At 46.1% G+C, this 23,383-nt stretch overlaps 1 protein-coding gene across 1 annotated transcript in view; it reads left to right on the plus strand.

The window, feature by feature from the left end:
* The first annotated feature begins 4,027 nt into the window (after positions 1-4,027).
* The window catches only part of ctsd (cathepsin D), a 43,063-nt gene continuing 23,707 nt past the window's right edge, over positions 4,028-23,383 (plus strand). Inside the window, exons 1-3 of the mRNA XM_051923502.1 lie at positions 4,028-4,248; positions 9,219-9,375; positions 22,842-22,965. Of these exons, the coding sequence (XP_051779462.1) occupies positions 4,187-4,248; positions 9,219-9,375; positions 22,842-22,965 (343 nt within the window). The 5' untranslated portion in view covers positions 4,028-4,186. The remainder of the gene's footprint in view (positions 4,249-9,218; positions 9,376-22,841; positions 22,966-23,383) is intronic.

The raw sequence follows: 23,383 nt of genomic DNA on the forward strand, positions 1-23,383 counted from the left end.
ACACAAAATGTTTCTGATCATCAAACACATTTAACCATTAGTCAAATATAACACAAGTAAACACAAAATGCAGTTTGTAAATGGTGGTTTTTATTATTTAGGGAGAAAAAAAATCCAAACCTACATGGCCCTGTGTGAAAAAGTAATTGCCCCCTGAACCTAATAACTGGTTGGGCCACCCTTAGCAGCAATAACTGCAATCAAGCGTTTGCGATAACTTGCAATGAGTCTTTTACAGCACTCTGGAGGAATTTTGGCCCACTCATTCTTTGCAAAATTGTTGTAATTCAGCTTTATTTGAGGGTTTTCTAGCATGAACCACCTTTTTAAGGTCATGCCATAGCATCTCAATTGGATTCAGGTCAGGACTTTGACTAGGCCACTCCAAAGTCTTCATTTTGTTTTTCTTCAGCCATTCAGAGGTGGATTTGCTGGTGTGTTTTGGGTCATTGTCCTGTTGCAGCACCCAAGATCGCTTCAGCTTGAGTTGACGAACAGATGGCCGGACATTCTCCTTCAGGATTTTTTGGTAGACAGTAGAATTCATGGTTCCATCTATCACAGCAAGCCTTCCAGGTCCTGAAGCAGCAAAACAACCCCAGACCATCACACTACCACCACCATATTTTACTGTTGGTATGATGTTCTTTTTCTGAAATGCTGTGTTCCTTTTACGCCAGATGTAACGGGACATTTGCCTTCCAAAAAGTTCAACTTTTGACTCATCAGTCCACAAGGTATTTTCCCAAAAGTCTTGGCAATCATTGAGATGTTTCTTAGCAAAATTGAGACGAGCCCTAATGTTCTTTTTGCTTAACAGTGGTTTGCGTCTTGGAAATCTGCCATGCAGTCCGTTTTTGCCCAGTCTCTTTCTTATGGTGGAGTCGTGAACACTGACCTTAATTGAGGCAAGTGAGGCCTGCAGTTCTTTAGACGTTGTCCTGGGGTCTTTTGTGACCTCTCGGATGAGTCGTCTCTGCGCTCTTGGGGTAATTTTGGTCGGCCGGCCACTCCTGGGAAGGTTCATCACTGTTCCATGTTTTTGCCATTTGTGGATAATGGCTCTCACTGTGGTTCACTGGAGTCCCAAAGCTTTAGAAATGGCTTTATAACCTTTACCAGACTGATAGATCTCAATTACTTCTGTTCTCATTTGTTCCTGAATTTCTTTAGATCTTGGCATGATGTCTAGCTTTTGAGGTGCTTTTGGTCTACTTCTCTGTGTCAGGCAGCTCCTATTTAAGTGATTTCTTGATTGAAACAGGTGTGGCAGTAATCAGGCCTGGGGGTGGCTACGGAAATTGAACTCAGGTGTGATACACCACAGTTAGGTTATTTTTTAACAAGGGGGCAATTACTTTTTCACACAGGGCCATGTAGGTTTGGATTTTTTTTCTCCCTAAATAATAAAAACCATCATTTAAAAACTGCATTTTGTGTTTACTTGTGTTATATTTGACTAATGGTTAAATGTGTTTGATGATCAGAAACATTTTGTGTGACAAACATGCAAAAGAATAAGAAATCAGGAAGGGGGCAAATAGTTTTTCACACCACTGTAGATAGATAGATAGATAGATAGATAGATAGATAGATAGATAGATAGATAGATAGAGTGAAAGGCACTATATAGATAGATAGATAGATAGATAGATAGATAGATAGATAGATAGATAGATAGACAGAGTGAAAGGCACTATATAATAAGATAGATAGATATGAAAGACACTATATGATAGATAGATATGAAAGACACTATATGATAGATAGATTGAAAGGCACTATATAATAAGATAGATAGATAGATAGATAGATAGATAGATAGATGAAAGGCACTATATAATAGATAGATAGATAGATAGATAGATAGATAGATAGATAGATAGATAGATAGATAGATAGAGTGAAAGGCACTATGTAATAAGATAGATAGATAGATAGATAGATAGATAGATAGATAGATAGATAGATAGATAGATATGAAAGACACTATATGATAGAGATAGATAGATAGATAGATAGACAGATAGATAGACAGAGTGAAAGGCACTATATAATAAGATAGATAGATAGATAGATAGATAGATAGATAGATAGATAGATAGATAGATAGAGTGAAAGGCACTATATAATAAGATAGATAGATAGATAGATAGATAGATAGATAGATAGATAGATAGATAGATAGATAGATAGATAGATATGAAAGACACTATATGATAGAGATAGATAGATAGATAGACAGATAGATAGACAGAGTGAAAGGCACTATATAATAAGATAGATAGATAGATAGATAGATAGATAGATAGATAGATAGATAGATAGATACTATATGATAGATAGATATGAAAGACACTATATGATAGATAGATTGAAAGGCACTATATAATAAGATAGATAGATAGATAGATAGATAGATAGATAGATAGATAGATAGATAGATAGAGTGAAAGGCACTATATAATAAGATAGATAGATATGAAAGACACTATATGATAGATTGAAAGGCACTATATAATAAGATAGATAGATAGATAGAAATGAAAGACACTATATGATAGATAGATAGATAGATAGATAGATAGATAGATAGATAGATAGATAGATAGATAGATAGAGTGAAAGGCACTATATAATAAGATAGATAGATAGATAGATAGATAGATAGATAGATAGATAGAAAGGCACTATATAATAAGATAGATAGATAGATAGATAGATAGATAGATAGATAGATAGATAGATAGATAGATAGGCACTATATGATAGATAGATAGATAGATAGATAGATAGATAGATAGATAGATAGATAGAAAGGCACTATATAATAAGATAGATAGATAGATAGATAGATAGATAGATAGATAGATAGATATGAAAGGCACTATATGATAGATAGATAGATAGATAGATAGATAGATAGATATGAAAGGCACTATATGATAGATAGATATGAAAGACACTATATGATAGATAGATAGATAGATAGATAGATAGATAGATAGATAGATAGATAGATAGATAGATATGAAAGGCACTATATGATAGATAGATAGATAGATAGATAGATAGATAGATAGATAGATAGATAGATAGATAGAAAGGCACTATATAATAAGATAGATAGATAGATAGAGATACTTTATTAATCCCCAAGGGGAACTTCACAGTGAATAAAAACAAGTATGCTGAGAATAAAGCCGACTTAATTCTCGTAGTTTATTTTGTCATTAAAGTAGAACGTCATAAACTTCATTTTACAGTCAATGTTTCATTTAGGTTTCCATTTTCTCAAACCCGTCCTAACTCATGTAGCACAGTAAGTGTTTCGTATTTCGTGTTCCCGTCCCCGTTAATCGCGACGTGTTTCCTAAACGGACCTTCTCTTGCACGGAGGGAGGCCGCAGGCAGCTGAGCGATCGGCACTCACAACGTTCACTTCATGATATTCCAGCTCTCGGAACATTTACAATGCTAAGATACATACTTGATATCATTTTCATGATGAAATGCGTCAAAGCGTGTATTAAACATGGAGACGGGGTGCACGGTGGCGTAGCGGTAGGGCTGCAAGTTAAACTTGAGAAAGACAAAACAAAAACACGAAGGTTTAAAGTGGAGAACTCGAGAATTCTCGTCATATTCTTTTTTTCTTCACTCTCCGTATTTTTGTCTTCTCCGTGGCCCTAATGCACTTCGCTAGTACTGACATTCTTTTGGTCGTATTTTATTTCGAGCAGTGCGATACACACTTAAGCGCTTAGAATAGAAGTAAAGGTGACCATCAATTACTTTCTTTGCGGACAAACCCGCACTTCCGTCTTCTAAAACTCCAACGGGGGTGAAACTAAAGGCGACTCCGCCCCCTCCTTCGGCAGGTGTTGACGTTGAAACGACGCGCACGCGCAAACGTCACGCGATCCTGGCCGGTCGCCACCCCTGCTTCCCGCCCTCAAGCAAGCGGGTGGGTCGGCCCGGCCACGCATGCGCACGCGCTCCACCTCACATGACTAGTTCTGCAATCTCACCGTCAGCTGACAGACTAACGTCTTGTTAAGTCCCGACTGGCAGGCGGCTCCGCTGTTGTTGCTGCTGCTGTTGCGCGAGTTTCTTGCCGGCTTCGTTCGCCTGCTGTTTGTTTTAGTTTTCATTCATTTTTAACACCTACAAGGACAACGGAGCGATGAAAATCACTTTCCTACTCCTGCTCGCCGGCTTCGTTGGGATCAGCAACGCTCTGGTCAGGTAAGGGCAGCCCGGGACACGAGTAGCTTTTAAAAGAATCGAGAAACGTGAGGGGCGTACAGAGAGCCTGCGCTCGTTTGTGTCGTCTTAGTTATTACCGTCGCAAAAACAATGGACGGGCTGATGGGAAGCAGACGGTTTAAACTGAATGATGCCCAGTAATAGCAGAACAAGCATCAAGAGATGGAGACTGATGGAATTGACCAGGGGACCTTTATGGAAATGAAGAGGATGTGACAGTCTGTCGTTTTGCCAAGCACTCAATGAAATGCCGTTAAACTCAAGTGACAGCCACTTTACGTCTCTTTTAGTTTTCACTCCTCCGATGAATTGAGCGGATATTCCGATCGATTTTACTCCACAAGTTACTACATCGCACTATAAAAGTCTGGGCAGATTGACCAAGTTCAGCGAATCTTGAACTTTTTGCTACGACATCATATGGCTCATCTGTTGCCCTGCCATTGATTGACTTTTCCGTTCCTTCCAGTCTAATGCCCTGCTAGTTCAGAATATACCCGTCTGCCTGTTCTTGTAATGCCCACACACGGAGCACGTCGCCGTGTTTGTTGCTGAATTGTTTTTCCGCTCCTACAGTGTGGTCGCCGCTGCTGGTGACCTGACCCTCGGGGTCTCATGGCAGCTTAGTGATGGGGAGGATTAAAACTGCAGTGCACCTCCATGGCTGTTACACCACACGGCCAATGAATCGGCGTCATCCTGTGAATAGTGTCTACACACCTGGTGCCCAAACTGTTTTAAAAATGTCTCCGTGCCATCATAGGAGCAAGTGCACAGCTTTGAACGTCTCCGTAAATGCAGTTTGTTTTTGTTTCAGTTGTGTTTATATAATTATATATATATATATATAAAATATCCATACAGGGTGGTCCAGATCTGACTGTGCAACTTTCAATGCAATGCAATAATTACATAATTAGATCTGCACCACCCTGTGTACAGTACACTGAGTGGGCCGGTTTACTTTGTAACTTGCTAAGTTATCTGCAGATGTGTTCATTACAAGTCACACGGTGACAGTGGGAATGACCTCCTGGTTCAAGGTGACAGTGGGATCACATCGGGGGTCGGCTCTCAGCCCCTTCCTGTTTGTGACGGTGATGATGTCAGACAGGAGTCTCCGTGATGACATTCTGATCTGTAGTGAGAGTAGACGGCAGGGTGAGGCGAACCTGGAGAAGGGGAGTGAGACGGAGTGCGTGGGTGAGAGGGGAGGTGCTGGACTGAAAGGAGATCCAATACCATTCAATTTATTTTCATAAAGCCCAAAATGACACAGGGGGTGCCACAATGAATTTAAGGGTCCGACAGGCCAAATCAACGGAGAGTGCAGGCAGGGTGGGGACGAGTGGCAGGAGTGATTTGTGATCGAGGAGTGGAAGGGAAGGTCTATAAAATGGCAGTGCGAGCAGCGGTGTTGTGTGGTCTGGAGACGGTGGCACCGCCATAAAGACAGGGGGCAGAGTTGAAGATGCGAGTAACAAGGGTAGGCAGGATTAGGAACGAGTGTATTAGAGGGACAACACAGGGACGTCACTTTGGGGACGTGCAGGGGAGACATGAGGGGTACGTCAGGGAATGAATGTTGAGGATGGAACTGCCAGTCAAGAGGAAAAGAGGAAGTTTATGGATGTGGTGGGGATGGCATGAAGGCAGGCAGTGTGACACCAAATGATGTCAAAGATGGGGACAGACAGACAGAGAATGTGCTTTGGAAACACTTCCCGCTGCTCCTCATTCAACTCTGACTGACACGTTCATCCAAAGTGACAGTTCAAGTTTCCAGTTGAGCCCTGACAGTGTCATCCATAGCTGTGACTGCTGTGCCACCCTGCCTGGCAGAGTGATGGCCTGTTTCGTCTTTATTATTATGCCGCCCCGCACCTCCTCTTTATGGCTCTTCCTCCATATTCTCAATGGTGGGGTGACGTGACGTTTGGTTCTTTTGTGATCAGAAGATCAGATTGCAGTTGGAGTGCCATCACTTTCCCAGTGTGCCCATACTGAGCTCTGGTCCTTTGTCAATCTGCGGTTCAACTTAAAGATCTTTTGTCCTCTTTAAACGGCTTGCAGTGTTTGGTCGCCTGCAGAAACATCGTGGGAGGCTCTTCCTCGCTAAGAACATTCTAGATTTGTGTGAAAATGAGTTTTCGGAGGTGGCCATTAGCTGGCATTAGTGCACTAAATCACAAGGTTTATGGGGCATATCAACTTAATAAAGTTTGGATTTGCTGTCGCCGTTTCAGCAGTGACTGTTGTGGTCCCAGTGCGGACTGAACGCACACATGAAGTCTCGAGCCGTAATCGCCGACCGAGTTCTCATACTGGGAGTTGTGGTGAAGATGCCAGCCAGAAATAATTTAGTTTCTCGTACCCTGAGCGCCACAGTGTCACACGTGTAAGAAATAGAAAATATTGAGCAAGCAGAGTCCTGTTGGGCAGAGTGGTGGCCCTGAGGTGAGCGGTCCACACTGTCGCCAGTTCAAATCCTGTAAATGGCAGAAGTGATCCCACTCCGTTGGGCCCTTCACCTGGGTGACGTCAACCCGCATTGAGCTCTCCAACCAGCAGGGGCACTCCAGCCACCATAAAACTCCTCCCTCCGTGCCATCCCATCTCAAGTAGTGAGGTGTCACCCGTCACACTCGTGTGGGGGGTGAGGTGCCATCGCACGCTGCTAACCTCTCTCCTCATAGCCCTGCGGTGACAAAGGTGCCCTTCAGGAAAGCGGCTGACTGGCCCACCGGCTGGCTATAGGAGGGCACAGCTACCAGCCCAGTGGCGGTTCTTAAGGTGTAACTCGTTACCGATGGCAGTGGAAGGTCACTTTCTATAAATAAGCTGTGTTTGCAGCAATTTAAGGAACCTGCGGTCAGTCCTGGACACGGGAGGGCTAAGAAACTCACGCGACGGGTAGACCTTGACATCCATTAAGTGCAGGGAGTCAAAGATCCACTCTGTTGGTGGCAGTGCACGTCCAGGGATGTTATTTCCATGGCACATCTTGGGCCACTTTGATGTGAATGTAATGCCACAGGGTGGGGTACCTGGCTGTAAAAGCTCCATTTTCACAAAGGCAATGGCCTGTCTTACAGAGTGAGGAAAGTACCGGAGTGCTGCCCTTAACAAAGCCTCGAAATGATCAAACGCTACATGACGTCCGTTCAGCCGGGCATCTGTGGCACAAGATGAAGTGCAAGTCGAGCTCCGCAACCAGTCGGCATGAAGACGAGGCATGAATGGTGATCTGTGCCCGCAGCTCTGAGCTGCACTTCAAGTCCCACGTTGGCGTCGATGCTGTGAGGGCGGGCGAGGGTCTGGTAGATGTGCCCACGGTGGTGTGCTGCTTATGGACAATGCGTGGGCCCGATGCCAACCTAACTGGTGCCTTTTATGTTAACAGGACCTTCTAAAAGCAGACATTCTGCTAAATCCTGGTGTGGCGTTTTAAAGAAGGGACTTTGGTCTTCTCTTACATTAGTTTTGGTCACAGGGTCTTGGGTACTCTTCTATTATCATGACGCAAATCAGTGGTGCCACCACCCCCCTGTCTTGCACTGCCAGCCATTTGCATCACGATAATAGAAAAGTACCGTTGATTGGATAGAAAGCTGCCTGTTGTTGATGTCTGCCGCACCAAAGAGCCTCTGTCACTATTCAGGAAGAGGATGTGGTGGTGGGCCACCGCTACCAGTACTCGGGGGTCCACGTCAGTGACTGGTCATGTAACACAGAGGGACTTGAGAGGAAATGGCAGAGCAAACCACTTTGTGCTCAGGAGGCTGAGCTTTTAATGTGACGAGTGACATCCGGTGTCATAGATTGTGTGTTGAGTGCTGTGCTGTTAACGTCACTTCACGAGAGGCCACCGAATTGACAAGCTGAACGAGAAGGCAGGCTCAGTTATGGGACACCCGCTGGGGGAAGACGATGAAGACAAAAGTGACAGCCATTATGAACACTGCCACCCATCCTGTCAGTGCCACGCTAGCATGTAGCAACCAACAGGACTGTGTCAAGGGACGGCACGGGGGCTCCTTCATGCCAACGGCAATACCCCTTTAGAGACCAGGAACTGGGACTGCTGTCTTATCACCAGTTGTCTTGTGTGTGTTTGATTGTTGTTTGTTTGAACTTTTATTTGTCACAAAGTGGAAATGCGCAGTCAGTCAGTCAGTCAGTCAGTCAGTCGTATTGGGCACCGCCTGTGTAGTTTAACTAAGATTTAGAAAAGAGACGTCTGCAGTCCTAGTGTTTAACACAACCAGCTGGTCGACTTGGTCTTCTTCTCTTCCATCTCGAGCCAACTTTAAAAGTTGAGTTTGCTGAGAGGTGAATGGAACTTCGACACCATCCATCCATCCATTTTGCAACCCGCTGAATCCGAACACAGGGTCACGGGGGTCTGCTGGAGCCAATCCCAGCCAACACAGGGCACAAGGCAGGAACCAATCCCGGGCGGGGTGCCAACCCACTGCAGGACACACACAAACACACACACACACTCCAAGCACACACTAGGGCCAATTTAGAATCGCCAATCCACCTAACCTGCATGTCTCTGGACTGTGGGAGGAAACCGGAGCGCCCGGAGGAAACCCACGCAGACACGGGGAGAACATGCAAACTCCACGCAGGGAGGACCTGGGAAGTAAACACTTCGAAATCAAAAACCTGTCTGACTGAAGACTACTCCTCTGTAGCTTGTGATGGCTTCACTCACTCACTGGTATCTATCTATCTATCTATCTATCTATCTATCTATCTATCTATCTATCTATCTATCTATAGTTTTCTTTCTTTCTTTCTTTCTTTCTTTCTTTCTTTCTTTCTTTCTTTCTTTCTTTCTTTCTTTCTTGATTAGTGTAGATGCCTTCTGACGCCTTGTGCTCTTCTTGTGTATTATTATTCATTTTCTTTGTTTTCTTTTGTCTCATTGTATTTTCCAGAATTCCTCTTAAAAAGTTCCGCACCATCAGACGGACCCTGTCTGATTCGGGTCGAACAATTGAAGAGCTCCTGGCAGGTAATGAGGCACTGAAGTACAATGTGGGCTTCCCACCCAGCACCAGTCCCACCCCGGAGACTCTGAAGAACTACCTTGACGTGAGTTGCCACTCGAAGAGTAAAGCGGTTTTTGTTTTTTGTCCCCCAGATGTGCCAGACCTTTATTCCATTATCTAAATGTTACTATTCTTACATTCCATTAAGCTTTATTAAGTAGTAGCTGTCCCAGGTGGCAATGCCCACATAGTAGTGAGACAAGACCATTTTTAAAAAATCAATTTATAAAACAAATGCCATTTGTATTGAAGAGTTTCTGTTGCTAGCGTTCGTATCCGAGGGCCTGTTGATGTGCAGTGTTTTTGGTTTTGTTATCGGGGTGAGGACATTTAGGTTTCTTGGGGTCCTAAGCCAGGAGAAAGCATCATAAAGCTGACTGTGCGAGAGGCCTGGTGAGCTAAGATAAGCCCTGCCAACTTGAGGGTCTCTCTCTGGGCCTCGTTAATTGACCTCACAAAGCAGAGCTTCACTGGGAACTGTAAACTGCTGAATTCTAAGGGCACGTCGGTCGCAATTAGAGGAACTTGAGGAATTCAAAACCCGCTCGCCGATGCCACATCTTGTGATGATGATCACCTCCACCATGTTGTCCTGAAGCTGACAGACCTGGAGACGGGTGCCATTGCAGAGTCAGGTCTCCCAGAATGATAATCGGTGCTCCTACTTGGAGTGTTAGTTGTGGGGCAGCATGCCAGGAGTAGGATAATGAACTGAAGTGGTGTTTATTGAAGTGTATGTCCGAGACAGCGTGTCTGATAAATTGAGCACCAATTGATTCATTTTATCAGCCGTGTCTTTTCTTGCAGCGAGGACAGAACGCTCCTCAAACTAAGAAAGGGGATGGTTTAGAATCCAAGGAATGTCTGTGCGTACTGCGGTAATAACTTTCTTCAAGTCTTGAACTGAGGTGCACAACTCGTCATCGTTTATTGCACTAGCGCTGTCTCGACGTCTGTCAGCAACTGTTCCCCACTTCCAGTAGCAGCAGCAGCAGCTGGGAAAGTCTTGTGCTTACATCCCCGAGCAAAAAGGTGTGCATATTGAGGGTCGGTGACAGCTTGGTGACGCGCTCCAACACGGGGCGCATGAGTGAGTGAGGAGGGCCCCGCCCATTCCTGAGGTCCAGCCTTCCCCCTCCCCTCGGCCTACAGTCTCTCTCTCTCTCTCTCTCTGATACTTAGCGTGATGAGGGAAGTCACAAAATCAACCGGAATGTTCAAGCAAATTCTAGAAAAACAACAACGAAAAGCGGACATATAGAGTGAGAGATAAAAATAAAGGTTACTTAATCCAGCCACGTATAGTTGAGCCCAGTGGTGCACCAAAACAAATCTCTAAAAGCCAAATCCCACTGAGTCACTCATCACGAAATCTCCAAACTGCGAGGATTAAGACTTAAAATCACCCTCGGCCCATTGGTGCTCACTAAGAAACGCTTTTAAATATTTCATGGCCCAAGCACAAAAGTTCTTATAGTTTTTTAGACCCGTCTGTCTGTCTGTCCGCTTTTCACGAGAGAACGACTTCACAGATTTAGATCTTTTGTTTTTTTTTTTTCTAGAATTTGCTTGAACATTCCGGTTGATTTTGCGACTTCATTCATCGCGCTGAGAATCGGCATTCGCTTGCAGGAGCGAGATATTCGTGCTAATCCGAGGGGAGGGGGAAGCGTGATGTCAGGAGTGGGCGGAGCCTCCTCACTGTCCTGTTTCACTCCTACGTGGGAGGAGCCACAGGCCAAATAAACCTTCCCAGTTCCAGATGACGTCCACTTGAAAGTCTTCCTCCGTATCGTCCTGGTATTGGTGGAGTGCGTATCCGTATTATAAACGGAATTCACTTTTGTGAGACGTCACCGTTCTTCTTTGTTTGTTTTTCTTTCTTCTTCTCTCTTTCTTTCTTTTTTCTACACTTGGCGGTGTCGTCACATGGCGCTGCCCTCAAGAATGCTCAGTAGACCCCCCCCCCCCCTTTATTTTCTCATTTGTCTTTTCAGATCATTTTAGATGAATGGTGCTGTCATGTGACACGGTCTTTCATTTCCAGCTCGTTCCTCAAATTCTCCTGCGACCTTCTTTACCCCCCCCGAGGCAGGTTGCTGCACGTCCCTCCATCAGGAATTTGGGACAAAAGTGAACGGCTGCCTTCTTTATTGTGTTGCCATAAACATTCCTTCATAACATGGTGGGCGGCGCGTCTCCTGAATGCTTTGCATGTTCCCAGTTACTTCACATTACTGGTGGTGCGCCATTCCAAGTGTGTGCCACTTTGCTGTTTTATTATCATAAATGGAATCCCAGCTGAGGTGGACCCTGTCCTCTTGTCTGGCCGGGTGGCCGATGTAATGGATGGTACAGAAGATGGGTAGGCTCTTCCCCGAGATGCCCACACGGAGAGAGAAAGAGGTGGACGGGCATCCTGGCGGTGGTGAACAGAACTCCCCTACCCGGCCAGGAGGCCAGTATATAGGAAGGACGGTGTAAAGGGTGGGCAGCCCACAACACCGCTTCATGTCAGGAGGCCAAAGAGAAATGAGGGGCAGTGGGAGACTTCAGCGCCCCTCGTATTTGTAAATAGAATGCGCTTTTTGTCCAATTAGTTTTATTTGTTAGAGAATTCGGTCAAACTGTTTACCTCAACAAGTGCGTTTCCATGCCCAGATGTAGCCGAGGTAACTCAGTTAAAGCAGAAAGTGGGCTTCTTAAATATCCACTGTGAAGGAAACCCAGGGGTCCGCAGGGCCAAACCCTGACACGAACACCCAGGCACAGGTTCAAATCAAGGATTCACCACCTCCTCTCAAATGTGGCACCACAAGCACACAGGTTTTTTTTTTCTCCTCGCCACCGCACTGCCCTCTTCCAGTCAAGTGTTGCCCCTCCACGGATAAGGGAGTGCGGCCCCTTTTATTCCAGACCTGGGAATACTTGTGGTGCCAGGGCCATCGCCCGATCAAAGTACTTCCGGCTCACACAGAAGTCCATCATCACAGTAGGGAGCTGCTCTCCCTGCAGTGCCCTCTTGCGGTACCCTGTGACCCCAGCAGGGCTGCCCTGCTGACTTGCCACTGGGCGCCAATGACCAGGGCTGCTGCCATCTAGCATGCTGGGGCCATAACCCCCCCCAGTGATATCTTATCTTTTTAATGTGCTATCCTTCCTTCCAGGTCTGCTCCCTCTCCTGGCCATCCAGCCCATGTGGCATCTACACCACGTTTACTCCGATGTTATTAAACTGCACAAAAATGAGATAATTGTCCTCATCGGCCGGCCGCCCTGAATTTCAGAACCAAGCAGGAAGTCTGTGATGATTTCTAACTACGTGTAGTCCTTAGTGTGCCCTGAAGTAAGTGACACTCGCCTCGACCTCGGCTCCCAAAAACTCGTCATATGGCCGCCGTGTCCCCTGGTCACTCGGCCTCAGCACACGTGTAGCAGATCGTGACACTCTCTTAATAGCATTTGACGCCACACTCTGTTTTCTGCTCGGCTGTGTGCTTGTGGAGCAGCGATACGTGTGCCCCCTGCCTTGGCCGCACTGCTGCTGCTACAATAATAATATTAATAATACAGTTAAAGGAGTCTTGTGTTAGGTTACTCGTTAGGACTTTACAAAGTCATCGGACTGCGTAACGCTACGCGCGTTACCCCACTGCCCTTGACATGGAGCCGCTGAGTTCAGCACTGTAAACTTGACGATTTGTGAAATATTGAGATCGATTATTTCAACAAGGAGAAGGAATGACGTGATTGTGTGAGCATTCGATGATTACAGTTGGTTCTACCCGTGGCGCTTGTGGAGCTAAGCAGGCGATCCCAGTGCAGACTGCCAAGTCCTCAACTGTAACCCGGTTAAGGGTTTACGTGGCCACATAAGCCGGTTACCCGCAGAGAAATCAACGGAGACCAACGAGTCTGTTTCTGTAACCAGAACGAGGGTTTAGAAGCCAGGCTTGTGTGCGTAAGCCGGTTATCGCAGCACGTTACAACTGTTTCTATCTGCGGCAGTGCCCTTCTCGGCACATCTTAGTGTTTTGTAGTCGTCTCCCCTTCTTTAATAATGAAGAACAGCAGGCCCACCCTGCATGGCTCACGTCTCATACCCATAAATTTTGTGAATTTCCCCTTGGGATCAATAAAGTATTAATAAAGTCTATCTATCTATCTGGTGCTCGGCAAGTGTTGGCATCTCTCAGTCCTTGCCAGAGTTCAGTGTGCTCTGACAACGGTCTGCCCATTTAGAGCGTCTGCAGCACTTCATCCTCACGCCCATCACATGACCAAAACTCATCTGTTGGAGAGTCGTCACCCTCCGAGTGGGCTTTGTGCTCTCCCGTATCTTAGTCTTGCCCTCCGATGTTCACTTGCCGTCAGAGCTGATGCCAGTTTGGTGTTTTTAACCATTGTGTGCCCGTGTTATCGTGGTGACCTCACAGCAAGGCCCCTTTAGCAGACTCTTTGCTATTTTAAAGTCACACACGCACTCTGTGGAAATGACGAGCTGTTCGACCGATTGCTGACTAATAATAAACGCGTCTTTTTATTTTTATCAAAGAAGCCGCCGCTTGGCACTATGCAAAGCAAAAAAACAAACCAGTCACACAGTTCATGGCCGTCAACTGCAAAAAAACAAAAACACTTGGTGCAGAAAGTGCCGGAAAAAAGTTCAAAGTTGGGTGGTCTGAAATGAATTTGGGTGCAGGCGTTGTGTGGCAGCCCTGGAAAATGAACCTGGCACTCTCACCCCCAGGCTGGCACCGAGTTGCCCACCAGTGTGTGACCAGACATCCCCTCGACACATCTGACCTGATTTTCTTTAGAGAATCCAAGGTGTCCAGCAGCAGGACCCTCATTGAGTGCCACATTTGTGTGTTCTCAGTAACTGGCTGCCTCCACAAGACCTGTAGAATAAAATGGTGGGCTGCCAACCCCACACAGGAGCAACTGACTGGTAAAGTATTCCCAGTCTGGGTGGAAGCCGCCATATGGCACAGAGTCGAGAGCCGCTGCTTGTTGAGGATGAGGAGGGCGGACATCACTTGGGCTTCTCCTGTTGTCGTCGTGTGTGTAGATTTGGGGGCTGATAACACCGCAGAACGAGACCCCAGCAGGGTCTTTTGTTGAAATGAAGATAATGAAGATGCAGCATTAAACATTTCCAGCCATTTCTTCCACCTGCCCTGACAGGTGCGTCTTTCTGATTGCATTTCCCCAAATCTCCGTCTTCAGTCCTTTCCATGCTTGTCCCCCCGGGGTCTCCTCCTTTTGGATTTCTCTCCTCTCTCTGTACATCAGCAGAGTTACTAGTGCTGGAGACCCCCTTGAGTCACTTGAGCTCACTGGCTGTCCGTCCATCTTTAACCCGAATCCTCCTGGATGTCATCAGCTCCTCTGCTTCTACAGTTCAGAGCTCTTCAGATGTTCAGGGGTCATTCTTCTTCGGACACTGTTGGCCTGTTGGCCCTGTCTCTGTTTTCTTCCTTGAGTTGATGTTTACCCCTTCTACAGTCTGGAAGGGTGGGTGTCAGAAGGGGGTGTTTTCAGTTTTTATTTTGTTATCAAAAGGGGCCACATTTTCATATTTTCTTGTGTGTATCTTGTAGCCTGTAGGGGGCGTAACGGAGCCCCAAACCCCGGGTCCTGCTCCACGCACACAAGGCCCAGGCTTTATTTGATGAAATAAATTAAATACTTCTGCTTCTTCTTCTTCTGACTCGACCCCCTGATAGTCGCCTGGGCCAGGTGGAGGACGCACTGTTCAATTCCACCCGAGGGGGTAAACGTTAACATTATTCAAAGTTATTGTCTGTTTTTACCTGCATTATTATTACTCTTTAATATTGTTATTATCAGTATGCTGCTGCTGGAGTATGGGAATTTCCCCTTAGATAGATACTTTATTAATCCTATCTATCTATCTATCTATCTATCTATCTATCTATCTATCTATCTATCTATCTATCTATCTATCTATTACAGTATATAGTGCCTTTCATCTATCTATCTATCTATCTATCTATCTATCTATCTATCTATCTATCTATTACAGTATATAGTGCCTTTCATCTATCTATCTATCTATCTATCTATCTATCTATCTATCTATCTATCTATCTATCTATCTATCTATCTATCTATCCCAAACCATGGAGTACTTCCAGTGAGGAGGCACTTCTGGGTCAGGTGGCAACTCCGCCCTCAACGGCACCTTCTAGTGGCCCCCACTGGGGGGTCATCCTCTAGAACTACAACTCCCATGCGGCCCTGCAGGTGTCCAAACAGCAGGCAGATACTGCCACCCAGTGGACTGGAGGAACATACGGCCCAGTCTCCACTTGTTCTTCCCAACCGGGGAAGGGGACATGAGCCATCTCAGCTGGGATTCAAAGCCACCAATGTTCTCCGTCCATTCTGACGACCAGCCGGCTGGGTTACCAACCGTCCAGCACAGCTGGGATGCCAGCCTATCTTTGCCTTCCATCCACATATAGTGAACATTTTTAATAAAACTTTGATTGCACTTTCATTCAAGTGAACCGACTATTTTAAAATATTAAATAAGATTATACATAGAGAGCAGGTGTCATTCTCACAAACACTGACTTCTGGTGGGCAGACAACGATGGTAGGACTTTAGGAACCAGTTGAAACCGGCCTGCTTTGTCACTGCATCTGACGTTGGGGAAACTTTCTGTCTGGTGGGCTTTTCATTCCTGCCAGTTGTTATGAATTAGAAGCCACTTCTTCCTGACCGTGAAACTTTGGATTGATTTCCATTGGGTGTGACGAGGATGGATAGGGTTAGGAACGAGGACATGAGAGGGTCAGCTCAGGTTGGACATTTTGGAGTCAGAGAGGTGAGATGGTGCTGGTTTGGAGAGATGCTGGGTATAATGAGAGAAGGGTGCTGCCAGGCAAGAGGAGAAGAGGAAGGCCTAAGAGGAGGTCTATGGATGTGGAGAGTGAGGACATGAAGGTGACGGGTGTGACCGAGCAAGATGACGAGGACAGGAAGATATGAAAGGAGATGATCTGCTCTGGTGATCCCTGACGGGAGCAGCCAAAAGAAGAAGGAGAAGTTGGTGCTTTGATTCCAGCAGTTCAGATCGGCCTTTGTCCCATTGTAGACGTTTGTATGTTTTATGGACTGTCACAGATTTGAACGTTATGGTCCTTTCCTTTTCTCTCTCGTGTTTATTTCCAAGCCTTTTATTAGCACAAACCATTCCTGATGCATAGCCACAGGTTTAAATGGGAGCCAGTTAGCTGGTCAGCTGCTTTGTCATTTGCACCTTGTTGTTAACTGGTGGCAGGAGCCAATTTCAAACCTGTGCTGTTCATGAGAGTACAAGACGCCATCATGGGTTTTGTGTGAGTTCATTGTAGTCGAGCATATTATTCTAGCAGCACATCAATCCTGACTAATTCATGCACTGAAGACCTCCACGTGCGGCACATCAGATACCACGAGGACGAGGGCCACTTCAGCAGCTCCCTAAACTGCCGCCATCAGTTGCCTTTGCCATCCAGAAGCCTGAGCTCATTTAAGTTCGAGTCGCTGAAACCTCAAAAGCAGTTTGCAGCTCGTGGCGTCACATGGCGGGTGACTTACTGCCCTCCCTGATCTCTTAGCTGGTCACAGACTGAGGGCGAGTCATTTGGTTTGTCACCTTAGTGAGCAGAGGGGAAGACCCCCGGAATGGCCTGTCAGCTGAGCTTTAACTGAAGAAGACTTTGACCGACTCGGATTTGACATTTTGTGAGCGTTGAAGAAGAATGAAAGCCTGTGCTGATGTTGGCATCCCGGTGTTATTACTGCTATAAGAGACCTCTCAGCTACTGGGATTTGGAGTGACATTTTGAGAAGCACTTGTGTTCTTGGCGAGTAGCTTGCACTTTTCAGGTGTTGGTAAAGTTTTGAACACACTGATGCCAACGTGGGCCTCAGTGGGCGCAGTCACAGCTTCTAAGCACTCGGCCCTGTCAGGTGTTTGCAGCCTCGAGGTCACCTTAGACGTGAAGAGCCTCACACCAGGCCGAGTGAAGACGTCCAGCAAACCCACCGGTGTATCACATCAGACGTTCACAGTTGTTTGAGTTTTCTTTTTGTTTGAAGTGCTCTTGTCATGGACGTTCTTAGCATTAGTGTAGCCATTGACGTTGTTTTGTCCCTGCCATTTATCTGATGATGTTTGTTTAGTCAGAGCTACAGACTGGTCTTAAAACGGTTTAGCAGTCAAGGTCGTGACCCTGCCAGGGGACTTTCAAGCTCCTTTTCATGAAAGCACAACTGGCCTAAACCAGTCTTGTCCTGCCCCCTCTTATCTTGCTCACATGATCTTAAGGAGCGGACTTTGCCCCGTACAGACTCTGCCGCATACAGAGCAGTTGTTCATGATGGAGAAGTTTGTTCAAGGAGGGCAGCGTGGTGCCACTGCAGGTCTTGTGCCCTTTGCACTTGACGTTGCCAGTTCCATTCTCTGTGCTATTGTTCCCCACACTGTTTCCATCCATCCGTGATTATTAATTGAAAAGTAAAGGAGATCTGAGAATGACACGGTAACTGCAATGCATAGACGCTGACGCAGGGCAACACGTTTGCAATGGCTCATGGGTAGTTTGAATTGTTGAAGCCATGTGAACGTGGACGCTCCGCCCCAATAATGCACCATCGTTGAAGAATTCACCGGAGTCGGCGTTCTTTGGCCGGAAAGGGTGAAACCTGCTGAAATTCACAGGAGGATGTTGGTTTGTTTAGACCGGTAAGCTTAAGTGCTATATAAATGTAATGAATTATTATTATTAGAAGCTGTTTGGCCATCCATCTTCCTCTAAACTTTACGGAACCCCAAGTCATCGTGCAGATCCATAGCTGAGATCCAAATGTGCTGCTACAGCAGTCGACGCAGTCCTTCAGTCTCCTCTGATGAAGGTGCTTGCCGTGTCGATGGTTCAGCAGGTCGCACGCTGTCTTCACACTTTTAGCCTTTCTACCGCGAGTCCTGCAGGTCCGTCCTGTGAATTTCACTTCCTCTGCCCAAACTAATGGCACCTTGGCACAATCCTGCAGTGGAGCATCCATCTTCAGCTGGCCTTGGCTTGAACTAGTCTGACGACTCAGAGTGCTGCACTGTGTGTGTCTGAATTACCCACAAGCCTTTGCAAATGTGTTGTATTGTGTCAGCTTCTCTCCGTTGCAGTTACCTCGTGATTTTCACATTGCCCTTACTTTTCTGATTTACTCTCGTACTTGGACCAAGTAGGACAACGGGTTAAACAATCTTGAGTCCCCTTCAAACACGAGAAGCATTGCCATGGATGTCTTCACCCCGAGTTATGGGGGCCTGTCTCAAAAAAGTGGTCAGGAGCCGATCGATACAACTCTAAGTGACAGTCTGAGTCTGAAAAGCACACTTTACAGGAAGTGCCAGCCAAGACCGGATACCAGAGAAAGGTGTGGACAAACAGTGAGGGTCCTTATAAGACGGGACTGGCCATTGAGACCCGGTGACCGCTACTAGCAGTACCTCTTGGCAGCAGAACACGGCAGGTGCCACAGAGCACAGGTGACCTCTGGGTCCACGGCTGCACAAAGCTGACGTGCATACCTTTGGATAACGATGGCTGGACGGGCTGTCAGTGATGGTCATTACTGGTGGGCTCTTCTGGCGTTGGCATGTTCGGCAGCCAAGGTGGTAGCACTCCTGGATTGTTTAGTTCATTTTTAGGAAGACATTTTAAGGCTGATTTGTGTTTTTACTGGGATGCACAAACCACTGTGTTTCTTTGTGTTGGTCCTAAGCCCGGATTAATGGGGAGGGTTACGCCAGGAAGGGCATCCAGTGTGAAATTTTGCCAAATCAATATGTTGACAAGAAGACAGATTTCCATACTGGATCAGTCAAGGTCTGAGTTAACAACGACCACCACCAGTACTGTCAGCCAACAGGGTGCAGGGGGAGATTGGGCTACTGTTGGCCGAAGAAGAAGAAGGAGAGGGGGAGACGGAGGAGGAAGGTAAAGAGAGTGGAACTGAGGGGAGGAACTTAGAATGTTGGCAGTATGACTGGTAAGGGGAGAGAGTTAGCAGATATGATGGAGAGAAGGAAGGTTGATATATTGTGAGACTAAATGGAGGGGAGTAAGGCCAGGGGGATCAGAGGTAGATTCATATTGTTCTATCATGGTGTGGATGGGAGGAGAAATGGAGTAGGGGGTCATTCTGAAGGAACAGAACGTCAAGAGTGTTTGAGAGGTGAAAAGAGTGTGAGACAGAGTAATGATGATGAAACTGGAAATTGGAGGAGTGATGATGAATGTTGTTAGTGCATATGCCCCACAAGTTGGGTGTGCGATGGATGAGAATGAGAATTACTGGAGTGAGTTGGATGAAGTGATGAACAGAAAGTGGTGATTGGACAGGATTTCAATGGGCATGTTGGTGACAGGAACAGAGGAGATGAGGAGGTGATGGGTAGGTATGGTGTCAAGGAGAGGAATGAAGAAGGTCAGAGGATAGTGGATTTTGCCAAAACGATAGACATGGCTGTGGTGAATACGTATTTTAAGAAGAAGGGAGGACCATAGGGTGATGTACAAGAGTGGAGGAAGATGCACACAGGTAGATGACATCCTATGGAGAAGAGTCAATCTGAAGGAGACTGAAGACTGCAAAGTGGTGGCAGGGAAAGTGTAGTTAAGAGCATAGGATGGTGGTCTGTAGGATGATGTTGGAGATCAAATAAGAAGAGAGTGAGGGCAGAGCCAAGGATCAAATGGTGGAAGTTGAAAAAGGAAGACTGCAAGGTTGAGTTCAGGGAGGAGGTGAGACTGAAAATGAAGAGTCACCAGACAGCTGGGCAACTACAGCAGATGTAGTAAGGGTGACAGCAAGAAGGGTGCTTGGCGTGACATCTGGGCAGAGGAAGGAGGAAAAGGAAACCTGGTGGTGGAATGAGGAAATACAGGAGAGTATACAGAGGGAGAGGATGGCAAAGAAGAAGTGGGACAGTCAGAGAGATGCAGAAAGTAGACAAGACTACAAGGAGATAAGGCGCAAGGTGAAGAGAGAGGTGGTGAAGGCTAAAGAAAAGGTGTATGATGAGCTGTATGAGAGGTTGGACACTAAGGAGGGAGAAAAGGACCAGTGGGCTACACTGAGGGGCCAAGCTGGGAAAGATGGAAATGTACTCACAAGCGAGGAGAGTGTGTTGATCAGATGGAAAGAGTACTGTGAGAGGCTGATGAATGAAGAGAATGAGAGAGAGAAGAGGTTGGATGATGTGGAGATAGTGAATCTGGAAGTGCAACGGATTGGCAAGGAGGAAGAAAGTTCAGCGATGAAGAGGATGAAAAATGGAAAAGCCGTTGGTCCAGATGACATACCTGTAGAAGCATGGAGGTTTTGAGGAGAGATGGCAGTGGAGTTTTTAAGCAGATTGTTTAATGGAATCTTGGAAAGTGAGAGGATGATGAGGAGTGGAGAAGAAGTGGACTGGTGGGCTGATATTTAAGAATAAGGGGGATGTGCAGGACTGCAGTAACTACAGGGGGATAAAATTGATGAGCCACAACATGAAGTTATGGGAAAGAGTAGTGGAAGGTCAGTTAAGAAGTGAGGTGATGATTAGTGAGCAGCAGGATGGTATCATGCCAAGAAAGAGCACCACAGATGAGATGTTTGCTCGGAGGGTGTTGATGGAGAAGTTTAGAGAAGACCAGAAGGAGTTGCTTTGCATCTTTGTGGACCAGAGAAAGAATATGACAGGGTGACTGAGAGGAGTTGTGGTATTGTATGAGGAAGTCGGGAGTGGCAGAGAAGTACGTAAGAGTTGTACAAGATATGTACGAGGGTAGTGTAACAGTGGTGAGGTCTGCGGTAGGAATGACGGAGGTGGGATTACATCAGGGATCGGCTCTGAGGCCTTTCTTATTTGTAATGGTGATGGACAGGTTGACAGACGAGATTAGACAGGAGTCTCCTTGGACTGTGATGTTTGCTGATGACATTGTGATCTGCAGGTTGAGGAGACCCTGGAGAGGTGGAGACATGAGAGGAGAGGAATGAAGGTCACTAGGACCACCAAGACAGAATACATGTGTCTGAATGAGAGGGAGGTCAGTGGAATGGTGAGGATGATGGAAGTAGAGTTGGAGAAGGTGGGCAAGTTTAAATGCTTCGGATCAACATTACAGAGTAACAGGGATTGTGGAAGAGAAGAGAAGAAGAGAGTGCAGGGAGTGTGGAGTGGGTGGAGAAGAGTGTCAGGAGTGATTGGTGACAGACGTATTCAGTGAGAGTGACAGGGAAGGTCTACAGGGCGGTAGTGAGACCAGCTGTGTTATATGGGCTGGAGACGGTGGCACAGGAGACAGAGCTGGAGGTGGCAGAGTTAAAGATGTGAAGATTGGCATTGGGTGTGACGAGGATGGACAGGATTAGAAATGAGGACATTAGAGGGTCAGCTCAGGTGGGACGGTTGGGAGACAAAGTCAGAGAGGCGAGATGGCGTTGGTTTGGAGAGATGCTGAGTAAATTGGGAGAAGGATGTTAAGGATAGAGCTGCCAGGTAAGAGGAGGTTTATGGATGTGCTGAGAGAGGACATGCAGGTGACGGGTGTGACAGAACAAGATGATAAGGACAGGAAGATATGGAAGAAGATGATCTGCTGTAGTGACCGCTAATGGGAGCAGTTTAAAGACCAGAAGACTGCTTTTATTCTTCTAGCTGATTTGAACTTTGATGATTTATTTATTGACCTGCACATTAAACTTTGCGATCTTTGTGCAGCTTAAATAAAAAAGAGATGTATTTTCTGTCTCTCAGGTGCTGCTTTGTCCCATCTCAGCTCACACACTACGAGGGGTCTGAGCTTCAGCCACGACCTGGCATGGTGACCTCTGATAATCTTGTTTGCCACACAAATAAAAAAAAAAATATAACAGAAGTAACATAAAAAAATAATAATCTCAATGAACAATATCAACCATAAAACAGAAAATAAATAAAAGCGTGGAAAGCCCCTGCCTGTTCCACAACACCTTGCATGACAATGACCTTTACAAAGACGACAACATTATTATTTAAACTTGCAGTAAGACATTGAAGTGTAGGACGTTGCAGATCAGTGCCATGCGAAGGTGTCTACGTTCTCGAGGCGCTCATTACAGCCCCTGTGTATTTATTTATTTATGTGATATTTGAAGTGTCCTGGTGCACGTTAGCCTATTGTCCTATTTGATTTAGTTTTTCTTTGCCAGGACTCGTAGACACGAAGACACCAGCTGGGCCTGTTTGCTGAGCTCTGCTGTCTCCTGATGTCACGGCTCACTTTCTTTCTAAGGCCCAACTTAATGAAACTGGAGATGTGAATTGCGTCACCGATTTGTATTCATGAAGTGATTTCAAAGTCACTGATAATTGCGTGGACATCGGTGGCATTGCAGTGAATGTGCAGCCCCTTTCATTTCCCTCGGTGGTCTCATTGTCTACTGTTCTTCCTTCACAGGCCCAGTACTATGGAGAGATTGGGATTGGGACGCCACCTCAGCCCTTTACGGTGATTTTTGACACCGGCTCCTCTAACCTCTGGGTGCCCTCGATCCACTGCTCACTCACAGATATCGCTTGCTGTAAGTTGGTTGGCACGAGTTTGTGTTACTGTTGGACTAACTGAAAATATTCAAATGTGTTCTTCACGTCCATATGAGCGTTTATTTTGACAAGATGCTTAACGTCTCCATGTAAGAATGTCAAGTCTGTCTTGGTGTATATTTGTATTTTTGTTGACTTTTTCTATGGTTAATAAATCCTAGCTAGCTCTGTGACTGGTTTGGCAGGAGTCCCGCCACGCTGTTTAGATTTTTGACAGTCCCCCCCCATAATGGAGATGTAAGACCTGACATTCAATCTAATCCTCGCTATGTCTGAAGCTTCAAGGTGATAACCGGACATTCTCAGAGCTGCTTCATCGCTTCAGGGCGATGGGGCTGAAGCCTCTCATGACAGTAGGAGTTGCAAGGCAGAAGACCCCCCTTTTGTAGGACTTGA

This window comes from Erpetoichthys calabaricus, chromosome 2 (assembly GCF_900747795.2).
Source record: "Erpetoichthys calabaricus chromosome 2, fErpCal1.3, whole genome shotgun sequence".
NCBI classification, from domain to species: domain Eukaryota; kingdom Metazoa; phylum Chordata; class Cladistia; order Polypteriformes; family Polypteridae; genus Erpetoichthys; species Erpetoichthys calabaricus.